The sequence below is a fragment of the Argiope bruennichi genome, chromosome 7 (genome assembly GCF_947563725.1).
Source record: "Argiope bruennichi chromosome 7, qqArgBrue1.1, whole genome shotgun sequence".
NCBI classification, from domain to species: Eukaryota; Metazoa; Arthropoda; class Arachnida; order Araneae; family Araneidae; genus Argiope; species Argiope bruennichi.
In genome coordinates, this window is record NC_079157.1 from 69,250,752 (window position 1) to 69,266,779 (window position 16,028).

At 31.4% G+C, this 16,028-nt stretch overlaps 1 protein-coding gene across 4 annotated transcripts in view; it reads right to left on the minus strand.

Moving 5' to 3' along the window:
* Window positions 1-16,028, minus strand: part of LOC129976117 (protein big brother-like) — a 49,085-nt gene that overhangs the window by 20,851 nt on the left and 12,206 nt on the right. For all 4 annotated transcript variants that reach the window (XM_056089514.1, XM_056089511.1, XM_056089512.1 and 1 more), the window contains exons 2-3: window positions 15,685-15,771; window positions 14,379-14,474 (exon numbers count right to left, since the gene is read on the minus strand). In XM_056089514.1, coding sequence (XP_055945489.1) covers window positions 14,379-14,474; window positions 15,685-15,771 — 183 coding nt within the window. The remainder of the gene's footprint in view (window positions 1-14,378; window positions 14,475-15,684; window positions 15,772-16,028) is intronic.

Consider the following 16,028-nt stretch of genomic DNA (forward strand, 5'->3'; position numbering starts at 1 on the left):
TATCTCTTGATTTTCACAATATAATCTTCAATACGCTTTAAAATAATTGATTTTGAAACGGCAGCTATCGAAACGAGTACTTTCTTTCACTGTAAAAATAGCATCAAATCAATACCATCTTTAAATATGAAATGGAATGCTACAATTTTCCTGCAATTTAAATTATAAAATCTTTACAAACAGTGAGAAATAATATTTTTCTCATCTTAAAATATTTCTAAATATTGAGACTGAAAAATCAATTGTAAATTAAAATAAAGTACACTAAACAAATGTAGAACTTATGCATCAGATAATAAAATCTAAATTTTTCCAGACGATCTTTTTTCTTTTCGCGCGTTGAATCATTGCCACATTTATCCCAAGAATAAAGATTTTTATTTTATTGTTTTCTCTTATTTATAATTCTGATAGCATCATGAGATCTGGAAATACATTTAAGCCAGTGATTGGTTCAAAAATGAGATGGCAATTTCAGCAAAGAAAAAAAAAATCATAATGGCATTCTTTCCTCCCCCCCCCCCAGAATTCATTCTTTCTCAACATGGACAATTAGAGTGGAAGAAGGTAAATTCTATTCATGGTTCACTACCGTGAAACAATGTCACTCAAAAACTCTTTAAAGAGGAACTATCTCAATTTCAGAAAGAGCTATTAAAGAGATGTTAGGAACAACTGGAAGGGGACCGTCTCTTTATTGTCATCTGTCTCTTAAATAAAATCTTGGCATTTCCTTTAAGAAAATATTTTGAAAGACTCGGAAACTGCTAGAAAGTGAAACTAAAAAAAGCGATGAAAAATCGTTTGGCTCGATTTATTTTTTATTATTCGAAGATAATACAAAATAATTCTACAAACATTTTTACTTTTAACTTTGGCAGTTTCAATTTCATCCAAAGTTTTAACAACAGAACTGATGCTTAAAAGTGAACATAAATATACAATTTACAAGGTTTTACTGCTTGTAAAAATTTATAACAGAAGGTAAGCGTGATGTTGTTGTTTTTTAAAGGCTGATTTTCATATAAAACGATCAAATTTTGCTTCCAATATAGAATATCAAAATTGAAACAATACACTGAAGCATTTGCATTGAGCGTTGTTTCATCAAAGTAGAAGAGCTCATATTTAACACTTACTAATTTAAAAAATTTCTGAAGATAAACGGAAATTATGAAATTTTCTTTTAATGTATCATTTTTAATAACGAAGCTATAGACTGAAAAGCTTTCATTCGATCTTCACTCTAATGCATCTTCATATTGTAACAATATCTGTAAGTCTACATTAAAATATATGCTATCATCCATTGACATTTACAGAATATATATGGTCCCTTATGATCCTGATAGCCTGGTCTAAAAACACAACCGATTTGGGGCCGCATCAATGTTTAGAAAAAAGTCTTAGCAGAACAACACAGTAAATAGACGCTGTGTAATTGACCTTTGAGCGCGAGCATTCTTTGGTAACAATGTGTCGTCTAAATAACAGTTTTTACGCCTAATGACGCCATAATTCGCAGCCAAAACAGACACTGCTCTGCGCCAGCTTCTTCGTCAGACTTCAATTTGCGAGCGATATGAGAGGAACGAAGAAGAAAAGAGCCTGTCTTCAATGTCGTGTTTAATCTGCCAGTTTCTGATGCTCTTATGTTTCTTTTTTTCTTTTCTTCCTTAAGTGCCAAGTTGGCGATCATTACGCGGATATCTGGCGTCATTAATCATTGTTGATTCGAAGCCTGTCAGTTTTCAGCAGCTGAAAAGGTGACGTGTTTTCAGTGGATGATCAGTTTTCAAGCAAATTTTGTGTACTAAGAATGGAGGATAGGGGTGCAGAAAGATGGAGGGAGAGGAGAAGTGGCATTAAATTAATAAAAATCAGTTGGATTTTTGTTCGATACAATTGTAATAATTCTAATAGCTGGATTAAAAGTAATGTTCAAGAAATTATTAAAGATTTTCATAGAAGATAAATCCGATAAGAGTGGAACCCTACTAGCTCATAATATCGAAGCAAATTTAATGATGTAAGTATTTCTATATTAACTGTCACATGCAGCTGGACATTGCTATACTTAACAGCTGATTTGAGATCGAAATATTGAATCGGAATTGAAACCAAATATCTCATTATTATGAATATTTCATTTTGCCTTAACATTAAGTAACCCAATGTATATATAACTTGAAATTATTCTGATATAGAAGAAGGGTCATCAAAATGGAACAATATCAGAATTGAACCGATTCGGAATATTTAGTCGCTTCATATTGTCAGTAATGATAATGTTAAGTGTAAACGCAACGTAAACAGGTAATATTCAAAGAAACTATTATAATAAACTGCATCACCCACTGAAATAGAAAGACCATATTACCTACGTATTTAAGTTGAATTGGAGAATTCTTCATAAATAATTTTTTCGAACAAAAATCGAGTTGGTCTTTTTGAAATTATTTTAATTGCAAAATAAAACAAAACAATTCGTATACTTTTGATACAAGAGAAAAGAGGGGAAAAAACTGGAATTTCCTCGGTCAGTCTGTTACTTCAAATAACTTTTCTGTGCAGATAGTAAAGTTAAGAACGTATACAACTGGGAAAAATTATCTATAAAAAGTAAATTAACTAACTAACTAAATAAAAAAAAAACTTATGATGCTGAAATTCAAAAGAGAAATTTTACAGGGGATTCGAACCTCTAGTTAAATGCATCGTAACATGATATTATTTTAAGCTTGATTCGCCTTATCTATCTTTATTTTGTTTTTAAACTTTACTCAATTTAGAGCTGGTGTAACGTGCATAAAATAAAACGCATTGACTATCAGCACAACACTTGTAAGCATAATTGCAATTACTAAAACACTGAAAAATATTATTATATAATATACTTAAAAAATGTTTAATCGAATTATTAAGATCTGTGAAAAAATTGTATAAATACAATGCCTTATAAAATATACTCCAAAACCATTGAAAAAAAATTAAAATTTCAATTGACTTTTAATTAAAATTTCGGAAAGTCCTTTCTTAGTAAACACCCACTACCAAGAAATTAGAACTCTAAATCCAATGGTTTATCCTGATAAGTATTATACATGGCACAATTTATAAATAGTATGCCGCATATAAACATTACGATACCCTTTCGCCGCCCTCTCCTGTTCGCAAAAATTTCTGTTTTTCCTCTGTTTTTCGCCGCATTAAAACAAACAAAAGTAAAAACTCAAACATTTACAAAGCGCTTTAAACGTTTAAAAGATTTAAATTGTAGAAGAACGCTTGAAGTGCGTTGCGACCGCCCAGCAGAAGTTTCACTTGAACGCGCCAAACGCGTTAAGGACGATAGAGATTAAAAAATACAATTTAATTGAAAAGTTAAAAAGATTTATCAGCTGTATTCGAAATAGTGACGAAAAATTATCCAGATCGCTAAATAAGAGTTCAGTCTTCGCATCTCGTTAACAAGCAAAGCTCTCCACAGTGAGTAAATGCTGTCCACCTGATGTCCCAGTCCACCTGTCCACCCGTTTCCAGCGATGCAGAACCCGTAATTATTGAATAACGTGCCTCTGTGCTTAATGTACCGTTAAGTACCTGTGTGGTACCAGATTAATTTGGGGATTCATGACAAGGGAAAGAGTGATTTTTTCCGGCGCAGACGGATGAAACTGATCATTTACTTTGGATGCAGCGTGCAAAGTCCGGCCGTGCTTTATCTTCTGGAGATGGTTGCTTAATTGAGCGGAAACGAATCACATAGAGCTCAGGGTGTTTTTTTTGTTTTGTTTTAAGAATATAAATGTGTACTAACCATTAAAAAGTTACTCCAATGATTTTAACTTGATGATATTTATGGCTTGAAACACTATTTGCCAAGTCCGTCATGAAATAAGTACGATTAAAAATGACACAAAATACTCCCCAGGTTGGATATAAAACTACCAAATCTAGCAGGCTGTCACTTTTTGTGGGTAAAGTATTCGCTAAGAAAGATTTTATGAAAATTTTCATTGGGTTTTTAAATAAAAAAAATGAATCGAAATTTTGGAATTTAGCCATTTCGGAATATATTATGCAAAATCATTTTAAAATCATTTAAAAATTTAAATAATAGTCTTCACAACGGTAGCATTTTATTTGCCTATTATCAGAACTACTAATCTAGCAGATTGTTACTTGTATTAAATACTCAGAAAGAAATGTTTCATAAAAATTTCCATTGGGGTTTTTTAATTAAAATCAATCGAAATTTGGGAATTTATCCCTATTATTTTTAAATCATTAAAAAAATAACAGTTTTCCCAATGGTGCCATCTTATTCGTGTATTACTTTTTCTTTAATTTTAAATATATTTTAGAATTAAGTTTTTTTATTGTTATAATAGTAATTACAGTTATACACATGTATAAATTGCAGCGATGTTACATATACCTTGTGAGTGCCCCTTATCGTTCATATAAATGAGAGTAAATGATAAATATCTTCTTTATAATAATGCCGCATTGAAGAAAAACAGTCGAATCTCCATGGCCGAATGGTCATGGCACTGGTCTCCTTATCAAGAGACCTTGAGTTCGAACCCGCTTTAGGGATTCATAGTATGTGTAAATATTTAATTACTTGATTTTATGTTTTCCTTTATTTCATATTCCAGAAGATACTGGACATTTCTTCAGTTTACCGGACAAGTGTTCTGGACTTTTCTTACTGCCTCCAGAATAGTATTCTGGAACTTTCCCTGCTAATATAAAAGCAGAGGATTTATCAGTCACTGTATTCTCAGTTCAGAGTTCAGTTAATAAATTGGTTTAGCTCTACCTCTTGTGTGGGACATCGAGTTCTATACTATAGTTCTACGTGACAATAAACTCTAGAAAGAAAATAGCAGTTTTAAACATGTTCTAAAATGTTAATGGCATTTTTAACATGTTCTAAAGTCAACAAAATAAAATATTTCAATCTGTTATCTTGTTCACATTTTTATAATTTAATTCACAATTTTATTTAACGGTCTTTAAAGGGAATCATTTTTACGTAATATCAACGAAATGTTTTTTGCTCACACTGTATAATTCAAATAATTTTTTTTCTAGATTCATTCAATTTTGAAACAATCCAAACAACAATTATAAAATTTTCTTTTTCGGTAAAACATATCTGTGAAGAACATTTTATTCACAGAAATTAGCGCATTTATGATATATTCAACTTCATAAAAAAATTATCAACCCATCGAGCATCTCAACACACAAGACAGACTACAGAACTGTCGCTAAGCCATCTTTCATTTTTAACATACATACTGCACCAAAATGGCATTTTCAGTGCTACTTTCCTTTCCATCGTATAGCTTCATATACCAAAAAGGAAGAAAATAATCTTCATCGATTTCCTGCGTGAATCATGACAGGCATTCAGAGTACCAAGTCATCACCATCCTTAGACATACCCCCGTCGTCAGGGGCAACGGATCGGGGCGGCGACTCATTTATGATAATACAGCCCCAGCGAATGAAAACACAGCATGCATGTATCACAGCATCATAAAAATCGATACAATCGAATTTACTCTCTGCCCTTTCAATGGCATATTGTGACTTCCCGGGATAAAAAACGAACGCCGATGGGTGACAAATATGCTGTCATCCCCCCCTCTCCCCTGAATGATATAGGGAGGGGGTATCGATGTCAGAAAAGGTTGCAGGGGGTCAAGCATCGTCAAACAACGGGAAAAGTATGTTTAAATAGAAGGTTATCGGTGCTCTTAATAAAACAACGAGTTTATCTCATACTGGCAGCCATGTTGGGAAGGTGTCAGAAAACGGCATGCGAAGAAAACTGTCAATTTATTATGGATTATTCGTTTTTAAACTATTATAGCCAAACTCGGGCACGTAAGCTAAAATAAAAACTTATTTCTTTTTGCCCGAGAAACGAATTGCTCACGATGGCATTGTCATTTTAAATGCCTTTTCAATTAACCATTTGAGAATTAAAATTCTATCTCAAATATTCCATCTAACATTCTGAAATTTTGGATTTAATGTATTGATTAGCATCCAACAAATTCGGAAGTTAAAATTTAATGCATAATCATTTAATAAAAAACAATATTTAAAAACTTTTTTATACTTTTATAAAAATTACACGTCATATGCTTTCAGTATATACATACATATATATACTCCATTCGATTCGTTTATACGGAGTTATCCAAAAAAGATGGAGAGTATTTAAGATACTTATTTCTAATGAACGACAATAGTGACACAAACTATGTATCAACAGATAGAGGAACGTTCAAAGCTGTATTTTAAGCATTCAGACAATCCTGGTATTTGTTTATTAATGAGAAAATGGTGATATCTCAAGTAAAGTAGTTTTGTGCAATGCAATATGCAATGAATCTATTGTTCAATTGCAACGTACATTTCGTCTTGAAATTTCTGTAAAGAATCGTTTTCTCATATGCAGATTTACAACTAGTAAAAGAAATTCGCAGAATATGGTTGCTCATGTAAAAATAAAGCACTGGTTTATATTCAATGCTAAATGAAAATGTTGAACATATGTAACTTCCGAATACAACCACAAAAATCCACAAGTAAAGGAAGCAGATTGTTTGGAATTTCGCAACAAACGGTATGGCTTAAAACCTATGCCTGCTACTTTTCAAGATCTGCAAGATCTAATTGTAACAGTAGCGAATTTTATAACCAGGTATCAATCAATAACAAGAAATTGACTTTCTGATCCAGTGCTTGGCACTTAACAAATCGAAGCCATTTTAAACGCATAGAATAAAATTTCTTCTATCCATTGATGTATGGCATGTGTCCCTATTGTTCTTAGAAATAACTATTTTAAATCTGCTCCTTCTTTTTAAACAAATATATATAACAATAATAAACATAAATAACAGGTTTTTTTACTGTTTCGACACATTTTATTTTCTTCTTAGTAGATAGGTCGAAATCTTAATTTTAATGTCGATTTTGAAGCATACTGGTTATTATGACTAGTAAAGACATCAAAGACAAAATGAGACAGTTGGTAAAGTGGACTATGTTTTTGTGCATTCGAGACAAATTTTTTTCTCATTTGAGAAATGAAACCAAAGAAAATCGTTGAGTTTGCAATTCAGTGGCGCTCGTGATGTTATTCGCAAACCAGATCGATTTTAGAAAATTCAAGTTATAATATTAAATGTTGAAAAACATGAGGAAAGGGATAAAAAATCCGAGCATCCCTGAAAGTTTATCTTTTTGAATTTAAATGGCGAGAAAGAGAATTTAAAAAAAAACTTCACTACAGCATCTTTTTCAAATCTACTGATGCCTTTATGGGCCTTAAATGATCTTAAATTCGACAGAATTATTTATTTAAAGAAAGAGCTCTATGGTAAGTTAGATTTATCTTCTAACGAAGGATGATTCTTTTTTCTTATTTCATTAGAAATCTCGACTTATTTCTTAATCGCAAGCATTGTATATTAATAGCAATAAGTCCAAATGTAATGGCAAAGAAGCGATTTGCTGAACTTTAACAGAACGTTTCCCGTAAAAAAGTATGGAGCAACTGAGACGCGACTTCTGCATTCAACGATACAAGAAATTTAATTTATTAACACTTCTTAGTAAAGCAAAAACTTCTTTGTGATATTAAGGTTGTGTTGCAAGCGAAGTGATATGGATTTTATTTTGTGACAACCCCTTGAAGCCTCCCACGCTTGTTAGGGAATATTTATCCCCATCAACGAAAGGCATTCTTGCGCAGACTCTGAAAGCACCCCCTCGGTGAAGACCCGCCTCCCGTATCGATCTTCTTCTCGGCTGGAGCGAGGAAAGAATGCCGGCAATGGACAGGGATGGAACAAATTAACAGCACTACTACGGCAGTCCATTTCTAGCAGTAAAAATTACACGCTTTCATTCAGTCGCCAAATGCGACAGATCTAAGTTTCATTCAATTGGCAATTAAACAATCGGGAATATTCATTGGTAATATAATGGTACAAATGTAATTAATTGAGGGCGAATTAATTAGTTACCGATTTTATTCTTGAAAATATTTAATGTATGATTTGTCGATTAATGTCAATGATCAAAATTTTCCAATTATCAAGAATTGCCAAACTATTAAGATATTGTTGTGATGAAAGCGATCAAGTCAAAGCAAAAAGGAATTAAAATATACTTGGTTCGAAATGTAACAGAAAAAAAAGCCATGTATTTTAACGTATCATCACTATACAATATAAACAAACCCGAATTCATGCCACTAGGGGCCCTTCGATAATGCATTTTCGCATTATCGTCTCTAACTTTCTATATCAGATATTTATTTTATTGAATTTAATAATTTGAGTCAGTAATTTTATGTAGCAAATTATACTAATCTAGCAAAACATTTTATTACGGGTTCTTCTGAGATAATTAGCTTCTCATATAAAACAAAAATTCAAGATTCAACTTTGAAAAAAAAAAAAAAAGTCAAATTATTTTAGAGCGCAATTTAAACATTGTTTAATCAAAGAAGCGGATATTTCTTTAATATAAAACAATATATATAAGTTTTTAAACAACTTAACATAAAGCATACTGGCCCCTAGTTAGCTGTCTACTTTGCATATTTAATAATATGGCTTTGAACATGAAATACATATGTATTAATTTGCACATTTTTCTATCCTGAACACTTACTCATTTTTCTTTCGACTTTGTCACTTTTAACAGTATATCAAGGAAACGTTGCGTTTTATGTAAGCATAGCAGTTAACAACAAAAGGATAAACATGAATTTCATGTTTATTTCTTAGTTTCTCCGTAAAAAGGTAAAAGTTTGGTGAACTTTACATTACTTGGGAGGGGGGGGGGAATTAAGATTATTAAAAACATTTTCATTTGAGAAAAAGAATTATTCAATAATCATTAAATAAAATTATTTTTAAGAGAAAATCTACAGATATAAAGTTTATATAAAGGCGAGTTTTCCCATTACATCCGAAATTATCATTTGGCCAACACATTGTATGCAGGAAAGTTCAATAATTCTTCGGTTGATATCTATTCTATAGACAGCTGCTTCCCTTTCTTACGACAAACGAAAATTCTAGAATCCCACTTATAGTACATGGAATCGAGGTTTAGAAGCAAAAGTCACCTTCAAACGACAGCAGATAGAGAAAAGATAAGAATACAAAGCATTCAATGGTTCCTTTACGAGACAGAAAGGAGAAAAGATTTTCCATAATAGGAGGGCATTTAACGATTTTAAACGGTATAAATCATGTCCATCAAGCAATCACTTGTGAATCACCATGGAGCCACAGAAAATTTGAAAAAATAATAATAGAGAAATACTAGGCATTAGAAGAGGGATTGTCGATTTTTCTTCTACTGTTGCTTTAGAAAAGAATGCGCCTTTTTAACCAGAAAACAAGTGTTGCCAACGCAGTAATTTAAAACACTGAGATTTCAGTGCAATTTCTAGAAGTCTAGTTACTCCTAAATATTTTGATGAAAATAAAATATTTGTAGATCAGTAGAATTTCGGTTATCCGAACTAATAGGGACCACGAATAACCGAAAACTCGGTTAGCAGAAACAATAATTTTTTGTTGTTTTCTAATAAAGGTTTATTATTTAAAAAGATAAAAGATTGAATTTATTATTATAACGAGTAATAAAAATAAGATCACAAGTGTTCGATATTCCACGTATCAATATTTTAACAATCTCTTTTGTTAATTATCAAAACTTTTATGAGTGAATTTACGATTGACATTAATCTTGGCTGTGTCTTTTACATTTTTCTCAATGCATTTTTAAGAATATTTTCCACAGCTTAACACCCCAAAACTTTGCAGAGCTAGACAATGTCGTCCTCCACTTCATAAAAATGAATGTGATTAGCTTAATTAAAATACTTAAGATTAAGACTGCCCCCTCCATATAAATAATTTCCCAAAAGGACTTTTCACAAGCTTCCGCTTCATAAAAATCTGCTCCAGTCCAGCTTTTACACAATTACCCTAAAAATTTGCTGACAATACTTATTTTTTGAATGTAAAACACAGTATTAGTTTTTAGTTTCCAGGAGTTCGGGTAACAAAGTCGATAGAAACCCGGATAATAGAGACTGGATTATTTAACAGAAATTCACCACTTAAAATTCTGATACAATAAATAATTTTGGATGAATTCAGCCCCCTCTACACAAGTAACCTGGTGTAGAGCAGAACGCAAGTTTACCATGGTTTAACCTCACACATTTCATTCAAGTTTTTAATAATGAACCCGAAATTCATAAAATTAGTAGTTTTCAGTTGCATTATAATAGCGAAATTTTTTCAAAACAACATTTGTTTTTAAAGTTCAGCAAGAAATTTACTGATCCGAAGTTAATGTTTCTTCATTATAGAAACCTCAAGTTAAAATCAACCGCAAACAGCTTATTTGCCGAAAAACGGCCCTTTCTTGTAAATGATATATGACCGAAAACTGCACTAAAAGGCATTACCTTTTATCTCTGCCGTCTTGCAATTTACCGTACCTCCTAAATTGAAGGTTGTATTCAAGGATCGCTTTCAAAGAGGGGAGATGGTTTTGTTCAACTGACCGCAGTCTACTGGTCGCCAATATGGGGGCGGTCATTCTCGGAACCGTTTGCCCTCAAGGTGTAACACGTACACAAACACCTGTTGTTCGAATAGGAATACCAGATGTCACAATTAGACATGCATGACAAAGCTATCATTCTTTTGTAAGTGGTTCGGACCTCTGACAGTGGTAAATGTCAAGATTATCTAAACCAGAAGAAATGAAATTGCCATTGCTGTAAGAATGGATAATTGGTCTCAAAACGAAGGGAGTGGTAGCAATAACAATGTGATGGCAGTTTAAAAAAAAAAAGAAAAGGCAGAACAGTGCAATCCTGCGTGCCGAGGACATTCGAAAACGAAGGAAAAATTCTGATCTAGAAGGTATTTTCTCTAATTTCAAATTTAGAATAGAAACAGATTGAAAAGCTAAACCGTAGTAAATGACCGTAACAGTAAAATAAAAGTTTGCTTACAAATTATAATACTCCATACAAAAATATACTAAAAAAATCAAAAGGCTTCTGGTCAGTTGTGATACATCGATAATTTGAATGAAATTGAATATCTAGAGATCTGGGTTAACCTTTTATTTACCGAATTATTTTACCCTCATTTTTTCAAATTTATTTTTTGAACCATTAGTTAAGCTTTGGTACAGAATAAACCCAGGAAGAAAAAAAAGAACTTTAAATAGTTAAGATAATTTAATTAATTAAATTAATAATAAAAGATTTTTAATGTTATTTTAGTTGGCATCTAATGCTTTCTATTGGAAATACGTTCTTTGTGTTCGTTAAAATACTTTTAGAAGAAATAGTCATATTGTGAAGATATCAGTCGGATTTAAATGGTACTCTAAAGTACCGTTGAGGGTTAACAATTTTGCTTTTGTTAGTCACTTTAAAGTGGAAAAAAAAATGTTTTTTAAACACTTTTATGAAAATAGAACACTTGAATAACTTCCATGTCAAATAACATTCCATTTACTGAAGATTAGCAGGATTCTACAGCATTAAATCAATTTCAACTCATTTATAATTTTTTTATACAGGAAAAAAATTGTAACAAATATGTCTTAAATAAGAAAATTGCAATTAAACAATTTTTTTTCGTATATCAGATTTTTCTGGTGAATCCCAGATTCAAATTTATAAAAAAGATCTGATGATCACTTTGTTTCGAATTTCACTCACCAATAAGTAAAGGAAAAACGATTTTCATCTTTTAAGAAGCATGTTCAAAAATTTATTCTAAAATTAATTTTGAATATTAATTGAAACAATGGCATTCTTAAACATTTTCTCGATTTGTAAGATCTAAAACATTGGGAAGACATAATAACAATGTTTTAATTTCATAACTGATTCAATTTCCGCTCCTTTTCTCTACTGATCACTTCTCATCAACCGCAGACTCAACAATAAATGGCTCTAAGAATCAGAATAATAGGAGACGCCATTTTTGGTAGATGATAAAAAATCGTTTGATGACATCAACTCAATTATTTAGACTTCCGAACAAAGGAAATAAATTCACTTCTTTAACCTCCTAATTAGATTAATTCTAATCTTCTAATTAAAATTAATTTTTTTAAAAATTAATAGGAAAAATTCTGCAATTTGATGCACCAATCAATCGCATTAGTATATATGTATGATTATACATAAAAGAATCAGTTTTTAATTAATATTAATGAATCAGTTTTTGATTTCATTTATTTATGCGAACACTCACACGTGTTTTTTATTTTTAAAAAGTAAAATCTCAGAAATCGGGACAGTTTCAAAAATTTGTCTTTACTTAAAATTTTTTGAACAATAAAAATTAAATAAAACAATTACTGAGAAGTGGAAATTTATAGACCGAAATTTCCCATTTTAATATCTTGGAGGCAAAATTTAAATTTGGATACACAAGAGAGTATTTCGTTTGTAAAAATGTCCTGTCACCACATTCATGATCGAAAAAAAAGACTTTTCATATTCCCAACCGCAAACATTAATAAAAAATTAATTAAAAGACGGAAGCTTTAATTAATGAAAATATTAAATATTTACACAATTATAAAATTTTAAAGAAATGTTTCAAAACAAAGATTATTATCTGAATTATATTTGATTTTAATATTTTATAATCTAATATACTGCAAATTTTCAAAATTCCACAGTTCAAATGCGATCCCAAATGAAAATGAGGATCCAAAGTTTAAAATGCTACAACACAGACGAATGAATACATGTTTTATAATGTAAAAAAAAAAGTATCATTGTGTAAAATTAATATAATTCTAATGCACAGGATGTTCCAAATTTCGAAATGTTTCTAGTTTCGATTTTATTATAAATTGATAAAAATATTTTAATTCCATGGGTGTGACGTAGCTTAACCAAAGATTTCTTTTGTGCCATAAAACACAAACTCAAAATTAAAACTTAGGTTTTAGCTACTTAAATTGGCAAAACATTCATAGATGCTGCCTCAAAATATGCCATTTTAACTCGAAGTGAGGCCAAATTAAATATCCGATACTTTATAGAAATGGGAAAATGTTTTATATCTTCTAAATGAATTAATTTTCGGTCTCAGTCTGTGCTCCAGCAAACAATCTCAACTGATGAGACCCGAGCATAACTAAATTCTGTAATATTTGTCTGTTAACGTCGTTGGATTTTGTGATAAAAGCATGTCGATGTGCATGGCACGTCCTTCCAGCGCTAATCATTAATGAGTCTTTAAAACAAAAACTACAAGTTGAATTTCAATTTAAATTTGTACGCACACTCCCTCTTGACTATTCAGTACCATTATCAGAAGGAAAAAAAATTGTTCATATCTTTATCAATAGTGATAAAATTCTGCTACGGTGCTAATAACTTGCATAAAATCTTCTACCTGATAATAAGTGCAGGAAATAATGCTTGACTGAACTATGATTTTAATGACAATGAACACAACCAGATCAAGCATTTCTCGCCTCTCCTTTACCTGAGAATTAATGCTTTTGCCACGATGAAGGCATTTCGAACAGTAAAAGGTTTACGCAAAGATTCTGCTATTATAAACTTTTGGCGAATGTTTGCGAGTTACGAAAAAATTTGGATATTTGAATCTGAAAAGGAGTTGAAACGGAATGCAGGGTAAAACTTCGATTGCAGTTGTTCAGCAAGCGATAACAAATGCACATAATGGTAGTAATGCATGTGCAGTTTCTTCTCGTTTTTCACAAAAAAGAAAATTATAAAGGGTGGGGGGAGAGGGTGGTGCAACTTATTTCTGCAATAACTATAAGATGATGATTGAACGACTGTATATGAGAATATTATGATAATTAATACTAAGCATATTCCTTTCTAGCATATTTCTGATAAGTAAATAACAGTTAATATTCACGATCATAAAATTAAACTGAAACCGACTAGGTTTTAATTTATTAAAAATTAGACGTCGAAAATTGTAATTTGCTGAGATCAGCTGCTCCATCCTAAAACCCTATCACTCATTTTCTTTTATCATATCCAAATAATTTCTTTTTCTTTCTTTAGTAATCGAAACCACATATTCAGGAAAGTACGTATACTAGAGTGTCTCAACCCGAAAATCCTGGTCATATATATTGGTTTTAAATGCCATCTCGAAAAAAAGATTTGATACTAACCGATGATATAGCTTTCGTCTTTTTCTATGTAAAATAAATTTGACTTGCCGGACTTGAATAGGGCAAAACAGCGTATATTATATTCAAAAGAATAAACAAACAGAACTTACTTTTCCTTGTTCTTTATTGAAATCGCATCCTTCGCTGTAGCCATTTGAGCAGGGGCTGAACATCAGCTGTAAGTTTGTTCCGGTGGCTATAAATGACTGAAAATACAAAAAAGGGAAAAATTAGAATGAAACACAAATGACAACATTTTTACTAAATTGTCCAAATTACAATTGTGACAATTTGGGAAATGCGAATATTGCATCATTTCGATTAGCCCATCTTTAAATAATCCCAAAGGACAAAAGTATACCGTGACAAAGTTTAAAAAAATAGTTCTTCCTGAGATTCATAGTTTCGGTTCAGTTGTACTTGTGGTTAGTATTGTCATACAGGACCGCAGAAGTTTAATAAGTCGAGAGCTTTAAACAAAAGAAATAAAAAGAGTGAAAAGAGAAAGAAGCTGTTGCCAATTCCAATTCTTATTACGTCATTAACAATTAGGCATAGCATTTTTACAGCATTAGCATTCTGCGGCTGGATTGCAACCACGGACACCTCTTTATGGAATTATTATTTCGGGTTTCTGTTAGGAAATTTCGGCATCAAGGTTCTAAATTCCAAATTCTTTTGTCTCCCGTATTTTATCCTAAAATGATGCAATGCATTTTGAACCCGATATTGTGCGTCATTAATATGAATACATCACTTCACTTGACATTAGGCATAACAATTTAATCGGTATCGTATCTGATATTTATTTAACCATAAATAATTATGCAAATATAAGAATTAAGGCACGATATAAATACGTGTCATTATGTTTGTAATATGGTTCGGTGCTGGTTTCGGGTCCTGTAATGACCTTCTAAGTTTTTTCCCATCAAATCTGTAAATAGTTCATCATCATGTGTTCAATTTTATTTCCTCTTAATAAATTGTGTTTAAATTAACCTTTCCTTTTGTCGGACCCAATCTTTGGAGACTTTTTATTTGTCATCATTTCCACTGCAGTACTCTAACATCAAACGACTGCATCCCCAGCCGATATGTAAGATATCACTTTAACAGTTTCTAGAATTTCATTAATAATAAATAAATAAATATAAATTTAACAACTCTTTCGAAATAATTATTTATTTTTATTCAATTTATGAAATCAACGTTCCGTTTCCAAGTGATATTGCGTATTATTTTGGAACAAACTTCACAAGTCGCGGTTAGATCACCAGCTTTTAACAGCAGCAATTAAAATTATTAACAAAAACTGTTTTTCAAAACAGACATGGGTGAATTGTGTCTAAAAATTATGTTTTTTTTTTGGGGGGGGGATGCGCAAAAAATTGATGCGAAAAATCCTGTACTTACCACTTCAGTGTGACCTTCTCGACAGGCTGTCTGGAATCTCATTTGACGTTCTTCGACAGGTCTATCCCTGTAACCGGTATATCGGACCTGAAAAGGGAAAGAAACAAGCTCCAGATTAAATTTGTCTTAGCATCACTATGGAACTTAACTATTATTGAAAACAAAGAAAAAAATCCATTTAAATGAATTTTATTCGAACTTTTTAATCAACAAACAAAAGTTGAATGCAAAAATTCATATTTACTATCCTTAATTTTTTGGATTATTTATGAATTTTGCTCAAAGTGCACTTTAAGATGAAATAACACTAATTTTTTTTCAACTTTTCAATAAACCACTAAAAA